The sequence below is a fragment of the Hippopotamus amphibius genome, chromosome 4, assembly GCF_030028045.1.
Source record: "Hippopotamus amphibius kiboko isolate mHipAmp2 chromosome 4, mHipAmp2.hap2, whole genome shotgun sequence".
Taxonomy (NCBI): Eukaryota; Metazoa; Chordata; class Mammalia; order Artiodactyla; family Hippopotamidae; genus Hippopotamus; species Hippopotamus amphibius.
In genome coordinates this window covers 68,313,740-68,340,819 of record NC_080189.1, presented here as the reverse complement: position 1 = coordinate 68,340,819, position 27,080 = coordinate 68,313,740, and the positions used below count along the sequence as shown (strand labels likewise).

Sequence of the window (27,080 nt, the reverse complement as noted above, 5' to 3'; positions counted from 1 at the left end):
AACAGGCAATAGGTACTTTTGAAATGGAAAGATCAAGAAATAGAGTTTTAGTGAATTATTTGCAGTTATAAAATGCCAATCAGTAGAATAAAATCTAGTAATATAACCAGTAAAATTTTGAATAAATCTGTGTATTTGGGGGGAGGTGTATATACAACATAATTCTCTTCTTTTATATCAGATAATAGATATTGTGACAAGAAACACAGACTGCTAAGCAGAACAGAAATGGTGAAAATAGTTAATTCTGGGGTGTGGGTGAGCCTTTACTTTTATTTTATACCCTTTGGTACTGATTAAATATTTTAATCAAGTTACTTTAACCATATTACTCTTAAATGATGATTGTAATCATAGTGCTTCTATAATTACAAATAGAATAATGTTAAAACGGGGCCACTGTGTCTCAGTTAAACCTTTCAAGTTCCCTTTGTTAATTTAAGCAGTTGACATAAAAATAAGAACAAATGTTTTCTTCTTTCTACTAAGTAATTCATATTATATTTGAGTTACAAAAATGAGGAAAAACACACACTGAAAATGCAGAGCTATCTATACAAAAGTTAAAGGTCAATTCCTTCTTCAATTCTCTCTTTTAGCTGAAGGCAAGAAACATAAAAACAATGCTTCCTTAGTTGACTGAATATTTTTTATCAGTAAGTGTTACATGGAACCTCAACCTTTTTCTTTTTTCTTTCTTCAAAAAAAAAAAACCGCTTGGAAGAATGGTTCCATCTGCAAAGGGTTATAGACCAATTAATACTGGAAAATCAATTCTTAGTTTATCTTGATACAATTCTACGAAATGAAATTTGGTTAATAAGCAGTTAGCATACTCATTTACAAAGATTTTAATATAATCTGTGTAGCATATGAAGATAACTTTTACGGAAGTACTTTGTGCCAGGTGCTTAATGGAGCTTGCAATATAGCATATACAGAGCGTTTTACACCTGGAAAAGGTTTAGAAATTGCCCAATCTATGATCTTTATTTACAGATAAGAAAAATCAGGTCCAAGGAATATATTTACCCTAGTAGTAGAAGTCTCCTCACTCTGAATCTTATGCTTATTCCACTTAAAGGCACTTTTATTTTTCAGTCTCTTTATCTTGATCTTTAAGAGCACGATATTCAGTAATCACTGCTACAATGCAAGAAAAAACAGAGAATTTACTAGTAATACCTATGTCTACTTAATTATTCATAGCAATATGGAATCTGAAATTAATGTGGCATTTTCACTTGAGCATGTGTTTACTGTAGTTAGAATGCAAGATTTGTACCACATTTGAATCATGTCCAGATTCTATACATAGTAACAAACAGCTCTCAATTAAACACTGTTATGACAAAGTAAATTGGTTCAAACTGCTGAAGAACAAATCAGTGTGATGTAAAAACAGCTTTGAAATATGGTAAACCTTTAACCCATCTATGTTTCCTTCAAGAATTTATCCTAAGGATAGAACCAAATATAGTGTAATTATATGTGTATATGTCATGTTTATTATACTTTTAATATTAATTAAATTTAAAATAAATTCAGTGCTTAAGTATAAGAGATTAGTAAATGAAACACAGCCACACAAGGACACACTATTCAGCCAATACTAATGATACTAATGGTATGGATATATGTTTAACATGAAAAAATATTTAAAATACATTAAGTATAAAAGCAGCTTAAAAAAGCCATGTAATCTGTAATCCCAGTTTTATGAATAAGTATTTATACATGCATATTAAAAATATTCCAAAAGGATATCACAATGATAATATTAGTCATTTACAGGTAGAAACATTACAGATTGTTATATTTTTTATATTTTTTTAACGGACATTATTAGCTGTATACTCATAAAAAATATACTGATCTTGACTTTATACATGAAAATCTTAACAGCAAAGGGACACATGCCACTTAATATGATGTCACTCTGGGCAGTGAGAGCCACGGCATGTAAAGTAATCTGTGACGGGAAAGGGAGGAAAGGAATTGCAGAATTCTAAGACAATAACAAATTATTGTTTTTAATATCATAAATTTGAATAAATTTGCTGCCAATTTCATGTAATTGGCCATCTGTCTTGGTTAATTCGGACTTTCTTAGAAAATCTAATAATTTGGAAAAGATCGTTGCATATGAATACATAGATTCTTAAATTTTAAAAAATGGATGATTGATATTCAGCTATAATCTGATTAAGATTTAAGTAACGTTTGTAAAGGGAGAGTTGTTAAAAAGTTAAAGCAATAACTTCATTCAGAGTAACATTCAAGCAAAACCACTGCCAAAGCAAAATGACAATACTAGTAATATATGAGTAAGAAAAAACCTAAAATCTTTCACACTTTCCATTTCACACTGCTTCTTCTCAGCTTTTCCGTAATTTCAGATTTTAACTGAAACAAATATCCAAACAATTTAGAATTTTCTTTATAGTCGTGTATGTGCTTGAATAATGTGCCTTAAGTTGCCCTTTTGCTAGGTAATAACTGGAGTTTATTTTAACTTTTTGGAATTCTCTTAATTTATCTTTGGAGGAAAGACTTTCCCAGTCTTTCTCAGGTTTTTCCTATCACAAAAGCAACATCAAGATGATTTCTCCACAGCTTGCAAATCTCTTAAGCCCAGTCATTCAAACACACTTTTAAATTGGTCTTATACTTCCCCCAATTCTGTAGGTTAGAGCAAATAACACTAATGCAATTAAGGGCCAAAAAACTAACAAGGCAGCTGGTAGTCACACAGTCTAGTAACTCAAGCCAATTTACAAAAGTCACACTGTCAGGAAAATGAGCTTGTTGTCTTTTTTTTCCCCTTTGCAGCAGACACTACAAAAAATTTGTGAGGCAGTATACGTTTATGAAAACATCACTGTCTACTATAAGCATGCTTTTATCATGATGTTTGACAGGTTGTAATACAAAAGAATTTCCCACAGATATTGGCCAGTATAGTCATTTTTACTTATGGTCCATTTATATCTCCTTGTGATCTCATCTTTTGTCCACTGCAAAAGCCCTCCCATACTCATTTCCTGACATTTTCTATGGTATAGATAGTTTGATTATGTATTTCTCTGCTCCTCGTTATTGATTACTTCACGTTTTTCATTATACATCTGAGAATAGAATAGGACCCCTTATTTAGAGCTACTGATACTGGGCACCATACTGTTCAGGCTTATTTGAATTCTCATCTGGGTTAAATTCCAGTGCTGTTCTTGGCTTTTCTCACTCTTGTGGTCTCTTCCTCATTACCTTCTTGGTTATTCTTCAGTTACTTTGAATTCACTGACTGTATCCATTCTATTTCTACTTAGTAAATGCAGTGCCTGCACCCCCATTATCTGAAATGTGTTGACTATTATTATTATTGAAAATGTGTTGACTATTGATTTTTTTAAATAGTAGAAGCCTCTATGCCATTATTTTTAATAGGAAAATTAAAATGCATTCCCAACCTATAAAAACACCCAACCAAATTTTCCCAAGTAGTAATAAATACTGAAGCACCTATACAAAACTCAAGACTTTTGCATAATATAAAGCACTAAAGCACCAATTACTTAATCATTTAACACCTTGTTATTTAGCACTTTTTGAGCTTATTAGTGTATATGTGTGTAGTATATAATGATGCTGTCATGCAAAGGATTAGCTACCAGTTAACCTTTTCTTTCTAAGCAGAAAGTTGAAGAATGATTAATATGTTACAGACGCAGTAAATATAACCGTTAACGAAAGAAAACAGAGAGACAAGGTAGATTTTTAAATTAAACTTTTGCAGGCTTCTTAATTGAAGTTTAGCGGGTGAAAAGAGAGGTGGAAGATGTAGTCAAAGCTGCTGATTGCTGAAGGGGAAGGATGAACAAGAGGGGGCTGGTGAAGTGGTGAGAGAGGCAGGAATAAATGCCTGAGGTTTGACCATGTCCAAGCACATGGAACCAGTCGACAGTTTTCTCCTATGGACTCTTTTAACTCTAAAAATGGATGGTTGTAAACTACCAACTGATGGCATAGACAACAATAGGAGACTTAAAACTCAAATTCCACGTCTGTTTCTGTTCACTTTGCTTGTGTCACTGTAACTGGTGATCATATGACAATATGAGATGCTCATGTTCCTGTCATGATCACGTGCACTTGCCAAATTATTTTTAATTTAATTTATTTTTTCAATTAGGAATGCCCTTGAAGAAGCATGACAAATAATTGATTTAATTAAATCATTGTGGTTGAATGTCTTTTTAATATTCTATGTAATAAAATAGGAAGTAAGCATAAGTAATTCCAGTGGCACAGAAATCTGTTGTCTCAGGAAAAGCAATTCCATTATTGGAGGTACAAGTTGAATCATTCACTTTTCTTCTAGGATACCATTTTTAGTTGGAAGAATAATTGATAGACTATGTTTATTCAGACATCTTACCAAATTATTTTCATCTGCATGATCTAAGATTTAAAGATTTGCATCAATTATTTATGTTTCTCTTCTTTCGATTCACAATAATAGTTATGTTGAATGAATTTCTTGCTGTAATTCCTTGCTATTGCATACAAATCTATTCTGCAGCGTTTTCACTGTTCACAGTAGTAAATCTGGCTTCTATACGAGACCCAAGATGTGTGTTTGGTCAGTTCTCTTCTTAAAAATTTTGAAAGTTTAGCAAAAAACTATAGAACAGTATCTGTTTTCCTACTTTACTGTTAGGTATGAAGTCTGTTTTGTAGCCGAGTTGATAAATTTGAGTACCTTCTTGGTCTCAGGACCATTTAATTAATCCTTTGTCAGAGCAGAGTGATCTGCATCAGCACCTCACTCCAGATACTGCATTACTTATTATTGTATAATATGTCTTCAAGGTTGCCAGTCCCCCTGGCTGTAATAGTAACAGTGGTAATGGGAGATACAGAGGGCACTGGTACATTATCTCATAATCAAAAATCCTAGAAGGCTGTCCTTGAGCAGGACATGCCCTAGATACATCAAAAGAGCTGTTTGCAGAATTTTCTTCCTTCATAAATTCTTTTTGAAACTTTTTGATGAATGGTGATAGGAAGCTTTTCACTGAGCTTGGACTACCTCTTCATCATTTAGGCATCACACGTTGGACTTACTACAGTATTGATGCTGAGGCCGTGCTCTCCCTGGATTGCACCCAGGCAGTGACCAAGCACAGTAGTGTTGGTGGTAGATGCAGGTTCCACACAACACTCTTCCAGTGGGCAGTGTTTGTTCAGGAGCTCCTCGTTGGCCTGGTGGAGACGTTCTCAGGACCGTACCACTTCTGAGACCTGGCTATCCAGTTTTCTTCCTTCCTGTCCCCGTTCCCAAGTGTTAGACCTGCTTTAGAGCCTGAAGGTTCTCCCTACTTACTCCTGCTCCTGCTCCTTTTATCCTTCACAGATGTCGCTCTGATTTCTTGCATGAACGTCTCAGAGAACCTGAACTAACATACCGTTTAACAAAAAATGAGCGTTACAGAATTCCACTAAGATTCATGGGTTTTTCAAAGCAATGCTTCAATAAAAGTTTTGGCTGAACATCACGTTTAAAGTTTCTGCCTAAATCTACTGTGTAGTGGGTTGAATAGTGCCCTCCCCAAAGATATGTTCAAATTCTAACCTCTGGAACCTGTGAAGATGACCTTATAGGGGAAAAGGGTCTTTGCAGATATCATTAAAAATATCAAGATGAACTCATCCTGGATTTAGAGCAGGCTCTAAGTCCAACAGCCAGTGTCTTTGTAAAAGGCAGAAGAGGAGAAGACACAAACAGAGAAGGCCATGTTCTGACGGGGACAGAAATCAGTGTAAGATTGCCAAGGATTTCCAGTAGCCACTGGAAATTAAGGGAGCAACATAAGACAGATACTTCCTCAAAGCCTTCAGAAAGAACCATCCCTGAAGATACCTTAACATCAGACCTCTGGCCTCCAGAACAACGAGAAAAATAAATTTCTGTTGTTTTAAGCCACCAGGTTTGTGGTAATGTTTTACAGCAGCCTAAGTGTTAGCTTACCTTTGGCAGCTTTTTTGTTCCTGGCAGGTTTTTTTTTTTTTTCTCCCTCAAGATGACTGAGAATTTCCTCCCGAGTGGAAGCACATTGATCAATGGATTCCTGCAATTCACTGGGGAAGCTGCTGCAGCCTCATTCATCTTTTCATTTCTGATCCTTAACTATTGCAGTGGTGCACAGTCCTTAAACCATCTCTGACTGCTTTCTAACTAAATTCTTTACAAAATCATCACCCTTAATCATTCCCTTCTTTTTTCAGATCTCCAAAAACATTTAAACAATGTGGGGCCAGCCTTTATCCTAATAGGTGAATGGCTGGAATACAACTAAGTTCATCAGAAATCCTCTCACTCAGAATAGCCAGCGCATTTATTAGCATTTTAGCAGCTTTTTAAAATTTGATTGCAAATTATGGCAAAGTCTGTTGAAAGTTGTTACAGCAGATATTCCAATGTAAGATGTGTGAGAGATACCATTGGGAAAAAAAAAAAAAAAAAAACCACCACCACCACAAATTTCCCTCTGAACACTGCCTGATAGGGATATTCAGAAAGCTAAGTGGCAGTATCCAAACACAGTTTCATCTCCAGTTTACTCTCTGATCAATAACTTGTAAAAATATAAAGATTGATTGTCACATGGTAGGTAAATTTCTCAGCTTAAAAATGTCAATTTAAAGGAACTTAAAGCCAATCACTTTTCAGAGTAGTAAGTATAATTCTAAATACATTTCTCAAATATAATATTAGTACTAATATTACTAGAGGTTCTAACGTCCTGGAGAATTTGATCTGCCAGGAAAACATAATTCCTTTCTGAACTGAAATTCTGAACTCCTTTTTTCAGTTTATCTGGTAGTGGGATTAGAAATCTCCAGGTTCCTCAATCTGAACTTTCTGTTCAAAAGTTGGGTAAGATTTAAGAGAAGTAAGAATTACAGATGGGAATATTAGGAGGGGACTATTTAGGGGATGTGGAGCTGAGTATCCTTATAGGGTATCTAGGGATGTTTTTAATTATGAATCATAGACTGTTGTGGCTAGAAGAGTCCTAAAATATTGTATCTTCTAATTTTCTCAGTGTTAGAAGGAGAAAATGGAGGTCTCTTTTATGAGAGGACTATCCTATAGATCATCTGAGAGTCAGGGTCTAGAATAATTCCATGTAAGTTTACAGCCCTCCTTTTCACATTAAAACTTTCACAGCCTCCAGAGGCATGGTAAGGATACAGAAAGATGCAGAATAGATACAGAAAGCCACAAGATAAATATGGTCCTTTTCCCTGAGTTCTGTTTTGAATTTAAAACTTAAGGATTGTATTTTGGAGTTTTATGTTCTTTAAAATACAAGCAAATTATATTCTTTGAAATATATATGCCAGCAAAATAAATAGACTTAGATTTTTCCAGATTACATAATATCAAGTTTGTTGGTAAACATACAGAGAGCTGGCAATTTTTATGGTCAGAAACTATTTAGAAAGTTTGGTAATTTTGTATTGTCTTAAAACAGGATCTTATTAGCATTGTGACTTACAGAATACACTGTTATTTCCAGAATGTCTGGTTCCTCAGTAAATGTTTTGCAACCCACAAAAGAACTTAAAAAATAAAACAAAACTTTCATCTTCTGAGCCAGTGTGCGTTTCAAAATTTTTAATGACGTACAGATTTAAAATTGTAACTCAGTTGCATTTCATTAAATATTTTGATTGAAGCGCATATAATGACTGCATTCTGTTGCCTATGAGAGTGAATTTCTCATAACAAGGTTAAAATTGGTAATTTAAATATAACTGTAAAGCATTTTAGTTTATGTCCTGATTGTTGTTGCAAAAGGAAGTTTAAGGCCTTTGGTGAAAATGCAAAAGAAAATGAAAATTGATAATAATCTAAAATTAAGGTTATGGAAAAAAAAAATTCCCAAGAGCTCAATATAGTCTAACAGCACAGATGATGATAAGGGCTCACAGTTAATAATATAATAATAGTTAATGTGTTCCAGGTACTAATCTCAGCAGAAGCACAGGAAGATATTATTATTATCCCCATTTACTAATAGCAATACTGTCACCACAAATAGTGAATGGTAGGTAATTAGCACTAGCCAATCTACAAATCTTGACATTTAGTTGAAAATGAGCTCATTAGTTTGACGACGCTGCATCATATTTGTGAAGAAACTACTTGAACAATAGTGCATGAAGTGATCATTTCTTGCAGCTCTATATATTTATATGTAGTCTTTCTCTCTGCAAAAAATACAATGAATTCAGTTTGTAAAACCTACCTTCACTGAACCTAATAAATGACTCAAAATAACTTTTAAAAAGAGAAAAAAATTATAGAGAATAAATGAGCAGACTTTAAGTTCAAGGAGTAGGGGAAAATTATGTAACCTCAACGATAAAAGTTACAGTGTCGTCAAGGAAAGGAAAGTAGCAGGATCATCTCTTATTTTTCAGCCTCTCCAAAATGAATTGAATGAGTGTGTGCTGGTGTGGGTAGAACATTGTCAGATGGGAAGGTGGTGGAAAAGGGGACAAGAGGCTTAGAATGCCTCTCTAGAGAAGTAACCCTTTTCATTACTAATAGGGATGGCTCCACATAGAACTGAGCTACTTGGGCTTTCTGTTTTATCATCCTCTGGATAGGAAGAAGGCTGAAAAGACCATTATTAAACAGAACATCATGTGTCCAAGCGTAATTGGCCGCTTAACAGAATGGAGAGAAAATTGAGGGAAAGGGAACAAAAAAAAAAAGACAAGAACCACCACAGTACTGTTAGCTCTGGGGAAACACACATAGAAAGCAACCTGGAGTGCCAGTTTCTCTCTTCCATTTCCCATTATGGCTGGTACAAAGGAGGTTGGCGTCTGAGTAGAGGGCATAAAGCTCTGAAAAGCACGCTAACTGCCCGAAAAATTGTTCTCTCAAACTGAAGAGGATGTCCAGCAGAGTCACAGTGGACTCTTCCTGAGTTGAAGTAATAATGATCTAAAACCCAAGTGCAGTCCCTGTGAGAAGTCATTGAAATCCTCTCCTTGTTTCCTCCCACAGCTCTCTTGCCCCTCTCACTCCTTAGCACTTGCATGGACAAACCATAACCCTAGTTAATTTTAACTCTCCTCCTGCTTTATAGTTGACTGGCCTTCGGTGTAGCCTGACAGTCATGTCCATTTCCCTTGTCCATTCACCTTTGCTGTCTTCTGGGTAACACCTTAGACCTCTCCTCAAATCTCCATCATTTCCTCTGTCCTCTTTTCTCAGCTGATGGCCTTTCTTTCTTCTTCAGTAACTAAAGTAATCAGAAGAGGACTTTACATACACCAACTGGACATCTACCTCCCCCATCACATGAGCACATATATTCTCCCATCTCACTTAGGTAAACTGTCCATGCCCCAGCCTAACCAGACCTTCTGATTTCTTGCTGTGAACTAGATTGTGTTTTTTCTTATCCACTTAAGGACACCATTTTAGTGGCTTTCCCTTTTTCATTCATCTTCAATTGTTCCTTGTCTACTGGATCATTTTTATCAGCATACTGTTTTCTTTTTTCTCCGCTTAAAAAATCGAGTCCACTTCTTGGAGACCAGCTACTGCGCAAATCCGTTGCTTCCATTTGTAGCAAATCTGTTTGAATGAGTTGCCTCCCTTTGCTGCCTCCCATCCCTTCCATCTTATTTGCTCTTAACTCACTCAAATTGGGCTTTTGTCTCAACCACTAAACTGAAACAGTTCTTGACAGGACATGAATGACTTTCTTTTTGCTGAACCCAGTGATCAGTTTCTGCTCCTCATCTTACTTGCCATTATGTGACACGTTGCTCTCATGCCACTTTGCTTCTCCTGGTTTTCTTGCTGTTTCACCTGGTACTCATTCATAGTCTCCTTGCGTGTTCCCCCTCTTTTCTTGACATCTGAATTTCTGAGTGTCCCAGGTCTCAGTTCTTGGTATCTTTTCTACATTTACTCCCCATGTGATAGCATCCAGCTCTGGATTTAAACATCATTTACACAAAAACACTCAAAGTTAGTTCTTTAGCACAGACCCTCTTCTGAATTCCACACTTCTGTATAATTGCTTCCTTGATGGCTACACTTCGATGTCTAATAGATTTCTCAAATGTAAAATCCCTAAAACTAAAGTTGAGAACTCTCCATCCCAAACCTGCTCCCTCTGCAGTGTTCCCCCTTCCTCTTTATGGCAACTGCATCCCTCCAGTTCTTCAAACATAAACCTTTGAGATCCTTCTTGACTCTTCACTTTCACAACCCATATCCGACCCATCAGGAAATTCTCTTGGCTCTGCTTTCAAAATAATCCGTCATTCCTGCTTTACCACTAATACGTTCAAACAAAGCCATCATATCTCTAGACTGAGTTAATATAATAAATCCATAATTACTTCCCTGCTTTTATCCTTGTCTTCCACAGTCTGTTTTCAATACAATAGAGTGCTCCTTGAAAAATATTTTGAAATAAAGATGCATTCACAGAAACTTACCAAAAAATATGTACAGGAGGCCCCATGTACCAGTTGCAGATGGTTACATCTTACATAACTACAGTTTATAAAATTCTGTCAAAACCAGAAAATAAACATTGGTATAATCCACAAAACTTATTCAGATTTCATCAGTTTTACATGAACAGAGTGCTTCTTTTAAAACATAAATTAGATTCAGAGTTTTGCCCAAATCTCGCCTTTTCACAAAAGTCCACTCTAACCTTGTTAAAGCTGATAATCCCTCTTACCCTGTACTATTTCTACATAGTAGTTGAAATCTTTTAACATTTATGTATTATGTTTATTTTCTATCTTCTTGCACTAGACTATAAACCACGTGGGCCAGAATATTTTTGGTTTTGTGCAATGATATATTCCAGGTACTTAGAATGATACTTGTTCTAAACTCAGTGCATGCCTCTCAAACATTTGAAAGAATAATTGCACACTTGCAACTGGAGCTTTTGTTTCTGCTCTTTATTTGTTTTGAAAGACCTGTTCTTTCTCCCTAACGTATACAAGATTTTGTTTATTAGTTCATTAAACACTGCTCATATGAGTCCAGTGTCTTCCCAACTCCACATTCATGATGTCATATTGAAGGCTTGAAATGGCCATGATGGGAATATTCATAAGAGCTAAATCAGCAAACACTTCAGGTCAGCACTCTGTACCCTTAGCAGTTGTTAAACATTTGTCAGTGCACCACTGAATCTGACCAGTCAATTCAACCACCAATTAAAATTCTTAATTAAAATTGTTTTCCATATCAATTTTTTTGCTATCATATAGATGAGTGGCTCAAATGAAAGTGTATATTTTCCTAATAAATTTCCTATACAATATGTAAACAAGATAAATTATTTCATGGGCTCTTAGGACAGTGTCCAGCTGGCTTAGGTCTGCTAACAAAATTCTCAGATATTTTGTTTATCCAAGATTCACTCCTACAGATATTTTGTCCAAGGCATTGCATTAGATGCACACATCAAAAAGTTAAGTATAGGTAGATGAAAAAAGGAAAAAATAATAGCAAATGTATAAAAGTGTTTTAAGAACTAATTGTTTAGGAGTATATCAGCAAATAAGGAATATTAAAAGGAGAAAGGAAATTTTCTTCGTAGTCTCAAATCAACAGTTATTCTGGAATTAAATAGTTGTCTTTCCAGGTAAATAGACATAGCGACTGCAATGTGTATGGCCCTTTTCTCTAAGATATTATGGTCATTGGCTTTTCAAGTTAACAGTGATCCCAAGAATTTGCAACAACATGTGGAGAGGAAACTTATACTGAGAACAGTTTAAGAGCTTATTTTACATCTCTTCCTAGTGTAGTTGTATTACTAGAATATTCTTCATAGGATGCTTTTAAAATCCAGGTGTATAGATTTCAACTAGCATATAAAGTGCTATGGTATGACTTTATTTTTAAATAAAGAGTATTTTACATGTTTTTTTCAATATCTGGGCACTTTTATTAAAATTTTCGCACAAGTAGATGTGAACTTCTGTCTCTTGATGACTAGTTCTCCAAATATCTTATTCTATGCTGCTCTAGGTATTTCTTTTCTGCTGCTGACTACAATTTAAGTAGAGCATCTTCTGTATTACCTGAGGAATTGCATTAATAGAAACATCAACTTCTGGATTTTCAAAATACTGTTTTTTTGCCATTGTGACTGGAGGTGAGAGTAGACAAATTTTAAAATAAATTGTTCTAATAAGTTTTTGTTTCCCTGATAGAAGACCATTGAGCAACAAACAAAGAAAATATATGTACATAAATAGGAAAATGTAGCAGGAAAAATTTTGCTGATCAACTCTGTTTCTTTGTGCATCTGTTTAAGAATCAGAGCAATGGTTAATTCAACCTTACCTGAATATGAGAATGATGTAATCATGTGAGAAGCTTTGAAAAAACAATTTTTTTAATGTGAACCATTTTTCAAGTCTTTATTGAATTTGTTATAATATTGCTTTTGTTTTATGTTTCGGTTTTTTAACTACCAGGCATGTGGGATCTTAGCTCCCTGACCAGGGATCGAACCCACACCCCCTGCATTGGAAGGTGAAGTCTTAACCACTGGACCACCAGGGAAGTCCTGAGAAGCTTTTTAAAAATCCCCATGTCTGCGATCCATTGGAGACCAATGCAGTCTTTATCACTGTGTTTTGGGCCCAGGCATCAGTATATTTTAAAAAGTACTCAAGTGATTGTAAGATGGACCCAGGGTTGAGTACCACTGGCTTAGATACAAAACTGTTTTGGTTAGACAGAGATAAAGCTCTTTTACTAATTTTAAATACTGTGTATATAGCTAAGGGAAATGTTAACTTATGAAATTTAATTTTATATCATTTACAGATGGTCCTCAACTTACGATGGGTTAACTTAAAGATTTTTTGACTTTATGGTGGTGCAAAAGAAATATACATATACATTCAATAGACACTGTACCTTGAATTTTGGATTTTGATCTTTTTCCCAGGCTAGCTGTATGCAGTACATTACAGTCTCGTGACACTGGGCAGCAGCTGTGAGCTGCAGCTCCCAGTCAGCCGCAGGATTGCAAGAGTTAACAACCCATATACTTACAACCATTGTCTACCCGTACAACCATCCTGTTTTTCACTTTCTGTACAGTGTTCAACAAATTACATGAGATATTCAACACTTTATTATAAAATCGGCTTTTGTTGGATGATATAGCCTAACCATACGTTAATGTAAGTATTCTGGGCACATTTACGTTAGGCTAGGCTATCCTGTGATGTTTGCTAGGTTGGGTGTATTCAGTGCGTTTTCAAGTTATGGTATTTTCGGCTTATGTTGGGTTTATAAGATGTTACCCCATCGTAAGTTGTGGAAGATCTGTGCTAATATGTTATGCACATGAATTCTAGCTCAGTCTCAGTCTTTATATCAGAAGAGTCTCCTCTATAGACAGTTGCAGCTACGCAACGCTACTACTACAGGGTTAAAACAGCCACTGTAAAGATGCTTGTGACTGGGCCCAGGAAAGATTTCTAGGCCACAAATATCCTTCATGAAAAGGGGAAAAAAGTCCTCTGGGAAATCTAGATTTTGAAGGAAACTTTTGAAAGCACTGAGTTGAGAGAACTAAAAGATGACTTTTTCATGGTCTCATGTAATGTGAAGATTAAAGGTATTGGTAGCCTCTCTCAAGTTGACAAATCTTTCAGTTTTCCCTGGAAACCCAGTGTCCTCACTGAAACAGGGACCCATGGCACTGTTTACTTTGGCAAATAAAGGACAGGATTATTAATCTACAGTCAGTTCTTTAAAAACTTATTTTTAAAAATGACAAGTGAATTTCATAAGTCAGATAGTCTTATTGTTAACCAGTGGAGTATAATAATCTTCTCATAGAAGCTATGACTGTTATTTGGGTGGTAAAACTATTGGCTGCCACCATCCTGTGTCCCCAGGGTGAGACACTAGGGACTTGTCTCTCCAAGATCAGTAGATATGTCCGACCCAGGTTCCTTTCAAATTGCTACTTCTGCCCTGGGTCTCAGAGCATGTGAAGACTTTGCTTGTGCCCGTTAGCAGGAAAGTCTCTATTTCCTACAGCCCTTCCATTCTCTTGAATGCCAGTCCCGGTAGCCTTCATTGTCAGATATTCTGGGTGCTCGCCTCTCTGGTGCAGGACTCCTGGGCTGGAGAGCTAGCTGTGGGGCCCCTCACTGCTTGGGGGGAAGCTCTGCAATTGTGATTGCCTTCCAGTTTGCTCTTCTTGAGTATATCACATTTTCATCCCTCCTACAGTTTTGCGGTTCCTTCTTTATATCTTTAGTTGCAGAAGATCTTTTCTACTAGTTTTCAGGTCATTCTCATTGATAGTTGCTCTGTAAATAGTTGTAATTTTGGTGTGCCCATGGGAGGAGATAAGCTCAGAATCTTTCTCTCCACTATCTTGGCCCCTCCTGTTGTATTTCTTGTATATGTAGAAGATATATTTTTCATCTCTTAATTTAAGTTGGTAAAAAAGAAATAGAATATTTCCATGTACTAGTAATAAAATGCTCTGAACTAACTTAAATCGTGGACTCCAAGAAGATGACTTGGCTGTAATGGAAATTTCCATTGGTTCTTTTTCCAACATAAAGAGACCAGATTTATATTGTATACAAGAATTTGGATGACTACTTCAATCTCTTTGATCTGTGTGATTTTGAATAAGTAATGATTTCTTTAACCTTGATTTTATATGTGTTAAATGGGGAGAAAGTTTGATGAAGTCATAAGGTAATTTTGAGTTTTAAATGAGATAAGATAAAACACGTTGCAATCTCCAAAACACTCTATACATGCAAACTTTAATTCATAGTGTTAGTGGTACTCAATGCATAAATCAGGTATAGATTCTAAGAGAATTGTTACGAGGAGTTCCACACAGGGCAAATTGCTATCTGTTGTAGTTGAAGGTGGCCCTGCGAGGTTTTGTGGACAAAGTGACAAGTAAACTATGGCATACATTATGCTTGAACTTCATTTGACATTGAAGGGAATGCTGAGCAAAAAACATCATGGAAAAAGGAAAAGCTCTGAAATCATGAGATACCATGGGAATTGTGTGTTTATATATTGAATCGTAAATATGGAAGGCACTGAAAATAATTATTTGTAGCTAGATTTTAATCATATTTTGACACGTTTATGATGCCAATAGGAGGAGCTTGTGCTTCATTTCAAAGACAAAGGAAATATTGAACGATGTCTGAAGTCTGTTTAGGAGGGAACAAAGGAAGAGGAATTTATTGGGCACTAGACACTTTGCTAGACGCAGTATTTCAAGGTCCGTTACCATTATTACAATTTTAAGTGTTAGAAAACTGAGCCACAGAGAGGTTAAATATATGCCCAGAGATATTCAGCCAAGAGTTCTGAAGCCAAGACTCAAATCCAAATTTATCTGGCTTTAAATCTTTCCATTACTCCATGGGGCCTTTGCAATTAATCTGACAAATGTATGTTGAGTTTTTTGGAATAAAGAAGCAAAGAGGCAGTGAAATCACAAAGGAAGTTCATTCAATATGCAACAGACACCTAAAGAGATTTGAAGTGTTCTATTTTTTTGGCTGCATTTTTTAGGACCCGTTAGCTTTATTCTTCTATTTTCTAAACATTGCCAAATACAATTACCAATTTATTTTTTATGTGAGAATTATATAAAAGGATTTAATTTTTCCTTGAAAATCATGTACACATTCAGAATGTTCCTAACTGTACCTTTCTAAAAGGTAGCTAGGTTAACTCTCATGGCATTCGATATTATGTGACTCAGCCAAACATGAGAGGATTCACAGGGACTGAGCACTTTAGAGGATCTCTGGAACAACTTCTGCACTAGAGCAGGTGCTAGAAAGACAAGCCAAAATCTCCTCTGTCAATCCCCAGGTAGATTTCTTCTATTCCAGCAGATATCAAAGGTGTTTGCTGAACAAAATTACTCTTGCCTTTAGGCTTAGTATCACCTGACTTTTTAGATGATGCTGAGAGTGATAGAAAAGACAACCCCAAATGACCCCATTGTCTTTGTTGTGGTTATTAGCATTAAACTACTTCCTCGTAAGATGGATATGCTAGTCAAAAGGCAGTAATTGGTATCCGGTGTTCTTCTGCAAGTTTCCTACCCTAGAAGCCAAGGCAAGCATCCATGACTCTGGAATCAGCCCTGTATTTCAGAATTGCCTCAAGTCACGACCCTCCTTTGCTTTCTGGGAGACCCAATATTTTGTGTGGAGTATCTGTCCTGATCCCTTATCCCAAGGGTTAAACTAGCTGTTTGAACCAGGCTGCCCAGCATTTCAGTTGTCAGTCTTCTTGGAAGCCAGACCTTTGTCCCATTACAAATACGTATTAACTGTGAATTGATCTCCCAGTTCACAGCTGCCTGCCTGTCTGGCTCCCTGCCTAGATTTGTCAGCCTGGAATCTGTCACTGTGCTCTCATACTTGAAGCTCCAATATTAGCTGAAATATGACTGAAACTGTGTCTTTCACTCAACTACTGTCTGTTCATCTAGGCATCACTTCCTTGGTATGTCTTGTACTAGAGGGTAGGTGGGACATAGTTAAGCATCCTTTCTTCTCTTTGCTGCCCCAATGCTTTTTGATTTGTTTTTGTTTTCGCCTTGAGGGATCTTAGTTCCTGGACCAGGGATCTAACCTGTGCCCCCTGCAGTGGAAGTGCAGAATCCTATCCATTGGTCTTCTGGGGAATGTCCTGCTCAATGTTGTTTTGGACAGACATGGTTCAGAGTTGATATAGTCAAAAAGTTAGTAATGTTTATGATTATAGGTAATAGGAGCAAATCCAGAAAAGCACCTGAGTTACAAAATAAATAGATGCGTGTTTTTTTCTATAAAGGTACATAGAACACAGCAGTAGGTATTTCACAATCTAGTGCAATTTGGGAATCCAAGCACATATGTAGACAGTTTACATAAGGCAATTCTGTTTAAAATATATGGGGCTAAGGTAAGATATCTGGAACCCTCTGATGTACCATACAAAAATCTGCATCTATAGAAGATTGGCTAGAAAAGTCAAGACCTCAGTCTTAGAGAGATTGGACCCGTGAAAGGTTACTGCGACATGAAGAGAAGAGCAAGATAAGGCTCCAGGTTCTGAGCTAGATTGTGAAGTGGGAATTGGATTCTGAGTAAACTTCAGATGTCAAGACGTTAAAAATGGAACTTGAGAATTGGAAAAGGAGTGAGTTGAGTTGATGGTGAGTCATCTGAATATGAATCAGAGCTTCTTAAATTGTCCCAGACCAAGATGATCACTGAGCCTCAGTTCATGGAAAATGCAGTCACAGAAACAGAGATTTTGGCTCTTAATTCATTAATTTATTCCTAGTGGTCTCCCACTAAGAACATTCCAATAAACTGTTAAAAAGTGACATGAATAATTTTGAAGGCTGTTGCCTTCTCTGGGGCATTTATAAATGATTACTGAATGTGTTTTTCATTCCTATGTATACCTGAAGTGAAAAGCCCATCTTCAGGTGGTATGTCTAAAGTTCTGTGGAAGGCCTGTCTATAAGAAACCAAATTTTTCTTCTTCCACTTCAGTTTCTTCATGGAGCCAAGTGACGGTTAAAATAGTCTATTGGGATATATTATTCCAGGATTTACACCTCTATATATGTGTATGTCTCTGTAGGTATGTCCAGAGGGATCTGCATCTACATCTATAAACAAGAGGAAGTAAAAGGTGTTCTGCTAACTTAGTGCCTTATCATCCACAGAGAAGGATTTGAGAATAAGCAATCAGCTTCATGTCTCTTTTTAATATGTCACCTGGTCTCTGAAGTAGTATAAGTTTCTGCCAAGGAGCATGTCAAGCAATTACTGTAATTTGTTGTATTTTAGGAATAGCTGTGATCATTTCAATCCCAATATTTATTACAATACTATTGTTTCAGCTTCATAATAAATTGAATGCTGTGCAAAAATGAAAATATGCATTTTCTTCCCTAGGGCAACTACAATCTATCAAGGGACACATATAACAAATTAACCTTGATCACAGTATGGAAAGTGCTAGCAAAATATATAATGAAAAAAAATGTATACATAGGAAGCTGTACAGGCTTCAGGTGTGTTATAGTGCATGCATACACACACATACACACACACGTACACACACACCCCCACCCGAGAATCTCAACAAAAAGACAAACAACCCAGTTAAAAAATGATCAAAAGATCTGAATAGGCATTTATCCAAGAAGATATTCAAATGGCCAATAAGCACATGAAGAGGCGTTCAAGATCGTTAGTCATTAGTAAATGACTACTCAACTGGAAATCAAAACCATTTTATAACCATAAGATGGCTATAAATAAAAAACTAAGAAATAACAAGTATTGGCAAAGATATGGAAAAATTGGAACCCTCATACATTGCTGGTAAGAATGTAAAATAGAGCAGCCCGGTGAAAATCTGTTTGGCAGTTCCTCAAAACATTAAACATAGAATTACCATATGACCCTCAATTCTTCTCTTGGGGATATACCCAAGAGAACTAAAGTATATATTAGAACAAAAACATGTATATGTGAATGTTCATAGCATCATTATTCAATTATTCATGGAAATAATTCAAATTATGAATGAATGAATAAACAAAATGTGGTGTATTCATAAAATGGAATTTTTTTAGCTGTAAAGAGGAATTCTACAACATGCATTAACCTTGAAGAGTCTATGTTAAGTGAAAGAAGTCACACACAAAGGCAATACATTATATGATTCCATTTATATGAAATGCCCAGAATATGGGATTTCCTTTTGGGGTGAAGAAAATGCTCTGGAAATAGATAGTGGTGATGGTTGCACAGCATTGTGAATATACTAATAAACCACTGAATTGTACACTTTAAAATGGTTAAAGTGGTAAATTTATGTTGTGTGAATGTTAATGCAATAAAAAAAGTTACATACATATAAAACTAAACAGAATTCAAGATATAAAGAAACAAATTTATAAATTCCAAATGAAAGTATAATTTATAAAATATAGGCATGATACATTTGATGGGCATCTAAGAGTGAATTTTCTAAGAGTATTTCAGAAGCTCATTTGTAAATTAGTTTTTTGGGAACTAGAAAATGTTTTATGGTTGTTCAAATATTACTGAGTCTTGGGGATAGGATTATATACAAATGCCAGGAAATAATATCCAGGCCCTGTTCCCTAATAGGAAACTAAAAACATTCTGATTATTTTCCGCAGTTTAATTTCAAGCTCATTTTATCACTATTATTTAAACTTCATTGAATATTTAAATGACAACAATATTTGTTAGGTGTTGGTTTCCTCTCATTTAAATATACTATAATTTTGCGATTTCTTGGTCAAAATTATATTTTGATAACTATGAGAATGTTATGTTAGTAGATTGAATACATATATTTTTATTATATTTCTGTATAATTTTTGTGTCATAGTATTTGTGTTCTTCCATGGTATTATTTCACATATTAATTCAAGATCCTTTTGTTAATATGATAAAACTCCTGAAAATTATAAAAATTTTGAAAAAAACATAGTTTAAAATACTTTTCATAACATATCTGAACTTTTTTCTTAGTTGATATAAAATAAGTTGAGTTTTATGTATATTTAGAAAATTCTCTCTAAAAGTGCCTGCAAAATACTAAGATCTATAGTTTGCCTCTGAATGGATTCTGTTGTTTTTGTTTGTTTATGTTTTTGTTTTTGTTTTGTTTTGTTTTGGTATCCCAATCTCCCAATTCATTCCCCCCCAACCCTCCCCGCTTTCCCCACTTGGTGTCCATGTGTTTGTTCTCTACATCTGTGTCTCTATTTCTGCCTTGCATTTCCTCATTCACAGTTGTTAGCATTTGCCTCATGTATTGAGGGGCTCCTATATTGGGTGCATATATGTTTATAATTGTTATCTCCTCTTCTTGGATGGATCCCTTGATCTTTATGTAATATCCTTTCTTGTCTCTTGTAACATTTTTTATTTTAAAGTCTATTTTATCTGATATGAGTATTGCTACTCCAGCTTTCTTTTGATTTTCATTTGTGTAGAATATCTTTTTCCACTCCCTCACTTTCAGTCTGTATGTGTGCCTAGGTCTGAAGTGGGTCTCTTGTAGACAGCATATATATGGGTCTTGTTTTTGTATCCATTCAGCCAGTCTGTGTCTTCTGGTTGGTGCATTTAGTCCATTTACATTCAAGGTAATTATCGATATGTATGTTCCTATTACCATTTTCTTAATTGTTTTGTTGTTGTTTTTGTAGGTCCTTTTCTTCTCTTATGTTTCCCGCTTAGAGAAGTTCCTTTAGCATTTGTTGTAGGGCTGGTTTGGTGGTGCTGAATTCTCTTAGCTGTTGCTTGTCTGTAAAGCTTTTGATTTCTCCACCAAATCTGAATGAGATCCTTGCTGGGTCAAGTATTCTTGGTTGTAGGTTCTTCCCTTTCATCACTTGAAATAGATCATGCCACTCCCTGCTGGCTTGCAGAGTTTCTGCTGAGAAATCAGCTGTTACCCTTATGGGAGTTCCCTTGTATGTTATTTGTCGTTTTTCCCTTGTTGCTTTTAATAACTTTTCTCTGTCTTTAATTTTTGTCAGCTTGACTACTATATGTCTTGGTGTGTTTCTCCTTGGGTTTATCCTGCTTGGAACTCTCTGCACTTCCTGGACTTGGGTAGCTATTTCCTTTCCCATGTTAGGGAAGTTTTCAACTAGAATCTCTTCCAGTATTTTCTCAGGTCCTTTCTCTCTCTCATCTCCTTATGGGACCCCTATAATGCGAATGTTGGTGCGTTTAACATTGTCCCAGAGGTCTCTTAGGCTGTCTTCAGTTCTTTTCATTCTTTTTCCTTTATTCTTTTCCACATCAGTGATTATCACCATTCTGTCTTCCAGGTCACTTATTCGCCCTTCTGCCTCAGTTAATTTGCTATTGGTTCCTTCTAGTGTATTTTTCATTTCAGTTATTGTGTTGCATATCTCTGTTTGTTTGCTCTTTAATTCTTCTAGGTCTTTGGTAAACTTTTTGATCTTTGCATCCAGTCTTTTTTCAAAGTCCTGGATCATCTTCACCATCATTATTCTGCATTCTTTTTCTGTAAGAGTGCCTATCTCCTCTTCATTTAGTTGTTTTTCTGGGGTTTTATCCTGTCCCTTCATCTGGTACAAAGTCCTCTGCTTTTTCATTTTCTCTTTCTGTGGCTGTGGTTTTCAGTTCCGCAAGACGAAATACTGCTGATACTGCTTGATTCTGCTGTCTGCCCTCTTGTGGAGGAAGCTATCTAGGAGGCTCATGTGTGCTTCCTGATGGGAGGGACTGATGGTGGGTAGGGCTGGGTGGGCGGAGCTCAGTCTGTTTTTCTTATTTATCCAGCATAGCTATTATTAGTTAATGGAGTGACATATGAAAAATGCACTGTGTGTTAAGTTCAACAAAGAGTACTTTTTTTTTTTAAACTAAGACTATTTCATTCATTTAGAAGTTGTTTTATCAAGAAAACAAGGGAAAAAGCATACTATGTACTCATTTATTTGCATACTAATTCATATAATACACAGGCAATGGCCCATTCTTGGTCAAAACATACTTTTTGTGTTTCCTTTTTTTTTTTTGGCTGCGCAGTGCAGCTTGATGGATTTTAGTTCCCTGACCAGGGATTGAACCCAGGTCTGGCAGTGAAAAGCACTGAGTGCTAAGCACTGGACTGCCAGGGAATGCTCCTGTTTCTGTGTGTGTGTGTGTGTGTGTGTGTGTGTGTGTGGGAGATTGCCTTTCCCAATTTGATGGCCCTTCAAAAAAGGTAAAGATCATTTTGCATGTTTGTCTTAAAATTTAATATTGGGTGATATTTATATTTTAAGAAGTCTTTGTTTCTCAACTGGATTATATAACTACACAGTAGCATATATAAATAATTTGTGTGTGTGTGTTTTATTTCTTATAGATTCTACAAAGAAATTAAAAGATGTTCTTGAAGAATTCCATGGTGATGGTGTGCTTGCAAAGTATAATCCTGAAGGGGTAAAACCTTTTTTCTTTAAGTTTCATATAGATGTTTGGAGGAGGGATTTCTTAACAAAGAGTTCTTGGAAATATATATTCATATACAAAAGGAAATTCATAATGAAATGCTATTCTGGAAGATAACATTAAATGGTGTACTACTTTTTCACCCAAAAACATTTTGCTAATGAAAATAATATTTCTATATCGTGTGCTTGGAAATGTATACATTATCTGTAATATACACTAGGTTCTTTTCCTAAAAGTCAGGAAACAGTTTTAGATAGAAAGGAGAGAAAGTGTGTCTGACTCTCACTCTATGACCTACAATTTTTAATCCCAAATGAAAATAGGCATGGGGCAGGCAGTATTGCCTTGACTGAAAAAAGATTCTGTGACGGATATAAGTGGTCTGTTACTTTAAAGAGCAAGCTTGGATACAAAGAGAGGAATTTCTTCTCCTTGTTTTAACCTGTTACCAATAAGCTTATGAGTCCCTGAAATTCTTTCCCTGTAAGAACTGGGTGTCCTGTCAATCGCTTTGAAACACCTTGCTTGAATGAATGGCTTTCCCCTCCTAACTGTTAATAACCTGGTCTTTAATGTTAGCTGAGAAGTGTTGCATATTAAATGTTTGATCATCATTGCTCTAAGTTCTTCTGCAGCTTCCCCAAGTGATAGTTGGGTTGTATAGGAGTGAAAACAAACTGCCCCTCGTAGAAGACTCTTTTGCCTGGATATATTATCTAGCCATTTGATAGATTTGTTTGCTGATTAAACTATGATCTGTTTTTTGTTATCATTGTCATTTTGTGGTTTTGAATGTTTACAAAAGCACAGTTCTTGGTTATCCTTAATATTTTACTTCTCTGGGATTTATAGAACTAATATTTTAGTCAAAACCCAATCTCTAAATTCTGACCTCAGAATATTCATTTTTTTTTATAATTTCCTTTTAGTATTTCCAATACTTACTATTTTTTATTCCAATAATTACTATTTTTCCTTCCATATTTTTATTCTGTTTACATTCTGATACATAACTATACCTTTCAACTCTTTAACCTAAGATTTATTTTCTTTTTTAAAAATAAAGTTAGGGTTTAGTGCCTACAAGTGATGCAGAAAATAGACAATTTAAAGCCATTCCAGTTTGCCTATATCATGGGGGAGAAAAGCAGACATCTAGCCTACATTTTCCTCACGTTTTATTTTCCTAGATGCTTTAGAGTGAGAAAAAAAATGTTGGCAGATAAATTTGTAGAACTGAAAATCTCAAAGACCAAGAAAGCAGGGTTGGAAAGGTAAAGATGACAGCTTTACTGAATTACCATATGACCCCAAAAATTAATATTTACATTCCCAATCATAGTTGAAAACATGTATATTATCCAGTCTGCATGCAGAGACAACACCAGTTTTTTCTCCCTAAAGATAGCTGTCGGCTTAAATTCAGTTGGAATGTGATCTTGTTCGCAAAGTAGACTTTTTGCTTCAATTATTTCTTATTTAAAGGGCTCTCAAGACTTAGTCTTACTGATATTATATGTTTCACGAGGGTTATCAGTCACCATATACTGGATTTATTGAGGTAGTTACTAGATTCATTATTAGACACACATATGATGTCAGCCTTTTCAATAATGTAATACCTCTCTATAAGTGCACAGATCTGCTCCTGAAATTCATTATTAAAATAATGAACAGTTGAAAAACAAAAAAGTTAGATCTCATTAAGACCCAAAAGTATTGCTAATTTAAGAGTGAAACCACTCTCTAATTTTGAAGCTGATAGGTATTTTTCCTTCAGGAGAAAAATTTGAAGTTTTTATGAGTCTTTTAAATACTAGTATGTATTTTACAAAAGCCAATAGGAAATACTTAAGAATATTCAATGTTTAGAAATAAACAAGGCCTAGAGGTTATGTTCAGTACATGCCTTCATCAACTTTACAAAAGGTTACTCTACTAGTAGGAAGTAATTCATACTGTCAACTCACATGTGAAGTTGTCACTCTCTATTGACTGGTCAAGTTGAGCCCAAAGTAGACGTAGATGACTATCTAATTGATGTTCAGTTATACAAGAAAAATTAGAAAAGTGATTAATCTAGTTTTGCTTTAGAATAAATGACTTATACTATGTTTTCTAAAATAGACATGGCCTGTATCATCCATATAAAATATATTTGCAAAGAGAGAACAACCTAAATATCTCTTAAATCACTTCTCCCCTTTATAAAGTAAAGCTGCTTAAACGGTAGATGCATTATGTTTTCCATCATTCACTTGAACTATTGAATTATAAAAGCTCTGTGTATAAAAACTGAATCCAGTGAAAATGTGACCTGTTTAAGTCTGTTTGAAGAGAGGAGAAATATTAAGTGTAATGTATGGATGACATTTATTTTTAATTCCTATGAGGAAATAAATGACAGAATCATAAAATATAAATTTAAACAATGGCTTCAAAGATTCTTTAAGACTAAAAACTTGAGAAAGGTCTTGAGATAACCAAACAAATGCAATTATAAAGTTTTTAAATGAACTCATTTTAAGGAAAGTAGAATGACTTTCCCAAGATTAACCATCTAGTTTGTGACAATAACTGCAATTAATTATCTGCAATTAGTTGTTTGGAATACCAGTTTATGACCTTTCCTCTTCACTTAATTGGCTAGGCCATTAGAATGAGAGGGGAAACCTGGGGAAGTAAGAAGGAAAAGGGGAAGAGAAAGGTATTTCTCATGCATTGAATGGCATTGCTTATGTAATGAGCATGGCATGTTCCATTGCACATAATTATTACTGACTCATGCCGAACAAGGTAAAAGATGACTATTAGCTTCCACCTAATCTTACGTGAACAATATAAAGAGTATGATTACAGGTAGATTGTAGTGGCCGTCCAGTCTTAGTGAGAAGGTTCATAGTAAAACACAGTCGGAACATCTCAGATATGACTGATTCATGAGAGTCATAGAATTTTATAATATGAGGAAGAATCAGTTTGGCATTCATAAATATTTTTTCCGTGGATTGCAAATTCCACACCAAATTATTTCTTTGATATCTAAAGAGATGGGAAGAAATTAAGTAGGCCCTTATGTATGGAAAAATATTTATCTTTAAAGGGGTGAAGAGAGGCTAGGTACGTTATTCTAATAGAAGGAAACATTAGGAGTGGTGAATAAGCATAATCAAATATATCTTTATATATACTATTATATTTTCATATTCTCCTCTGGAAGGTTTTAATTATACTGTATGTGTTATTCATTATATTTATTTCGTGTCAGAACTGTTTGCTTATTACATTCTAAGATTGAGTGATTCAATGATTCTCAAATTTTAGCTGGCATCAGAATCACCTGGGGGTCTTCTTAAAACAGAGATTGTTGCCTCCCCACCTTAGTTTCTGGAATGGGGCTTACAAATTTCTATATTTATCAGCTTCCTAGCTGATGCTGAAGCTGCGATTTTGGAACCACATTTTTAGACCCATGGATCTAGGGTATGTTTTAAAATCAATCTGTAAACTTGACTTTTTAGTTAAATTATCAGCAATATGAGTTGATAAGTATAAATTATCTTACCTTAACACATGTATTCTTTCTTTCCTTGCATGCACAGAAACAAGACATTCTTAATCAAGTAAGACATTTTCTTTTCTATTAAAATCTGTCTTTTCTTTCTTTATTCTGATGTGAGCTATGTATATCTCATCCATATCAGTGAGCTATACTTCTGTACCAATAAGATTCATATAATATACAATATTAACTGTAATATTTATAAAGTTATAAGTGACTGATATTTGTTCAAATTAAAGACTCAAATGGAGGAGCTGATACCTCAGTAGAATCAAAAAGGGTCCAGAGTGCAGGTTTCAGTTTTGTAGACTCTTCAACTTAATTTTCTTATTTCACCAAAACATAATCAGGCTCTGATAAAATGACTTATTTAATGAAAGTCAAATTATTTTACAGTGGGAGATTTAATAATTGCTTTTAAATGCGATCGATAAAGACTTTTTACTTGGTCTATGGTGCTGTTAGAATCTGTAAAGAAAAAATGAGTGAAAAGCTCTTGATTTTCACCTTTCTGAGAAAAAGAGTAACCCATCTGTTGCTTCAACCACTCTCGTCTAGTAAAGTCCATTTTGTCAAGGAAGTTTTAGGTCCATAGTTCAGTTGGATGCATAGAATTAGAACACATTTTTGAGTTCTCTAAATGGATGTTTATATCCTACTAGGAATATATCTTACTAAAATGCATGAGTTGTCTAAAATCATAATATTATCTCCCTTGGACAATACTGGATATGTACTAGCTGCTTCTTATTCACAAGTTTCCCTGTTGTTTCAATGGAAACGAGCACTGTAGTTTCATCCCAACATGTCCCAGTACAATAGATTATATCAGAATGATCCTGACTGACTTAGACACTGGTCTTAGGATGAAGCACAACTGAAATGGCAACTCATTGCTGGTGACAATTTTTACTAGCCCCTTTCAGACCTGACCTCTGTGGAAACCTACTAGCTCCTCCAAAGACAGTCTACATGGGCTTTATATTATTAGGAGGCAACTCCTCACAGTAAACAATTGCTTTTATGAAGCAGGCCCTCACTTTTAAAGGACATTTGTTGTGCTCGTTGGTCAACAAACACATCATTCTGCACAACCGGCATCCCTACTCCAGGTTGTCTGAACACTGGTGACAAATGAGCCTGTCTTTTCTTGGGGTCAGCAGAGTGAGCTTCTCCCTTCCTTTTCCTGGCTCAGTCTTTGTTCCATATGCAGTTGTTTAGTGGGGAAGCAATTTCAGTTGCAGAGTAGAAAGAACCTGGAAAGCTGAGAGTAGCCAAAGGGAAAAAGAATGAGGGCATGCATACTTACTGCTCTATATGTGTTCTTTGTCTATCAGTGTTCAGTGAGTGTAGGATTTTCTTTTTATATTTCCTGTCAGTAGATGATTCTTGGCCC

The 27,080-nt window shown here is 35.4% G+C and overlaps 1 protein-coding gene across 6 annotated transcripts in view; it reads left to right on the top strand.

The window, feature by feature from the left end:
• Window positions 1-27,080, top strand: part of DGKB (diacylglycerol kinase beta) — a 623,008-nt gene that overhangs the window by 58,382 nt on the left and 537,546 nt on the right. For 3 of the 6 annotated variants that reach the window (XM_057731677.1, XM_057731673.1, XM_057731675.1), the window contains exons 2-3: window positions 22,034-22,110; window positions 25,725-25,745. In XM_057731677.1, the coding sequence (XP_057587660.1) occupies window positions 22,034-22,110; window positions 25,725-25,745 (98 nt within the window). The remainder of the gene's footprint in view (window positions 1-22,033; window positions 22,111-25,724; window positions 25,746-27,080) is intronic. The other 3 variants (XM_057731678.1, XM_057731674.1, XM_057731676.1) reach the window with 1 other exon arrangement.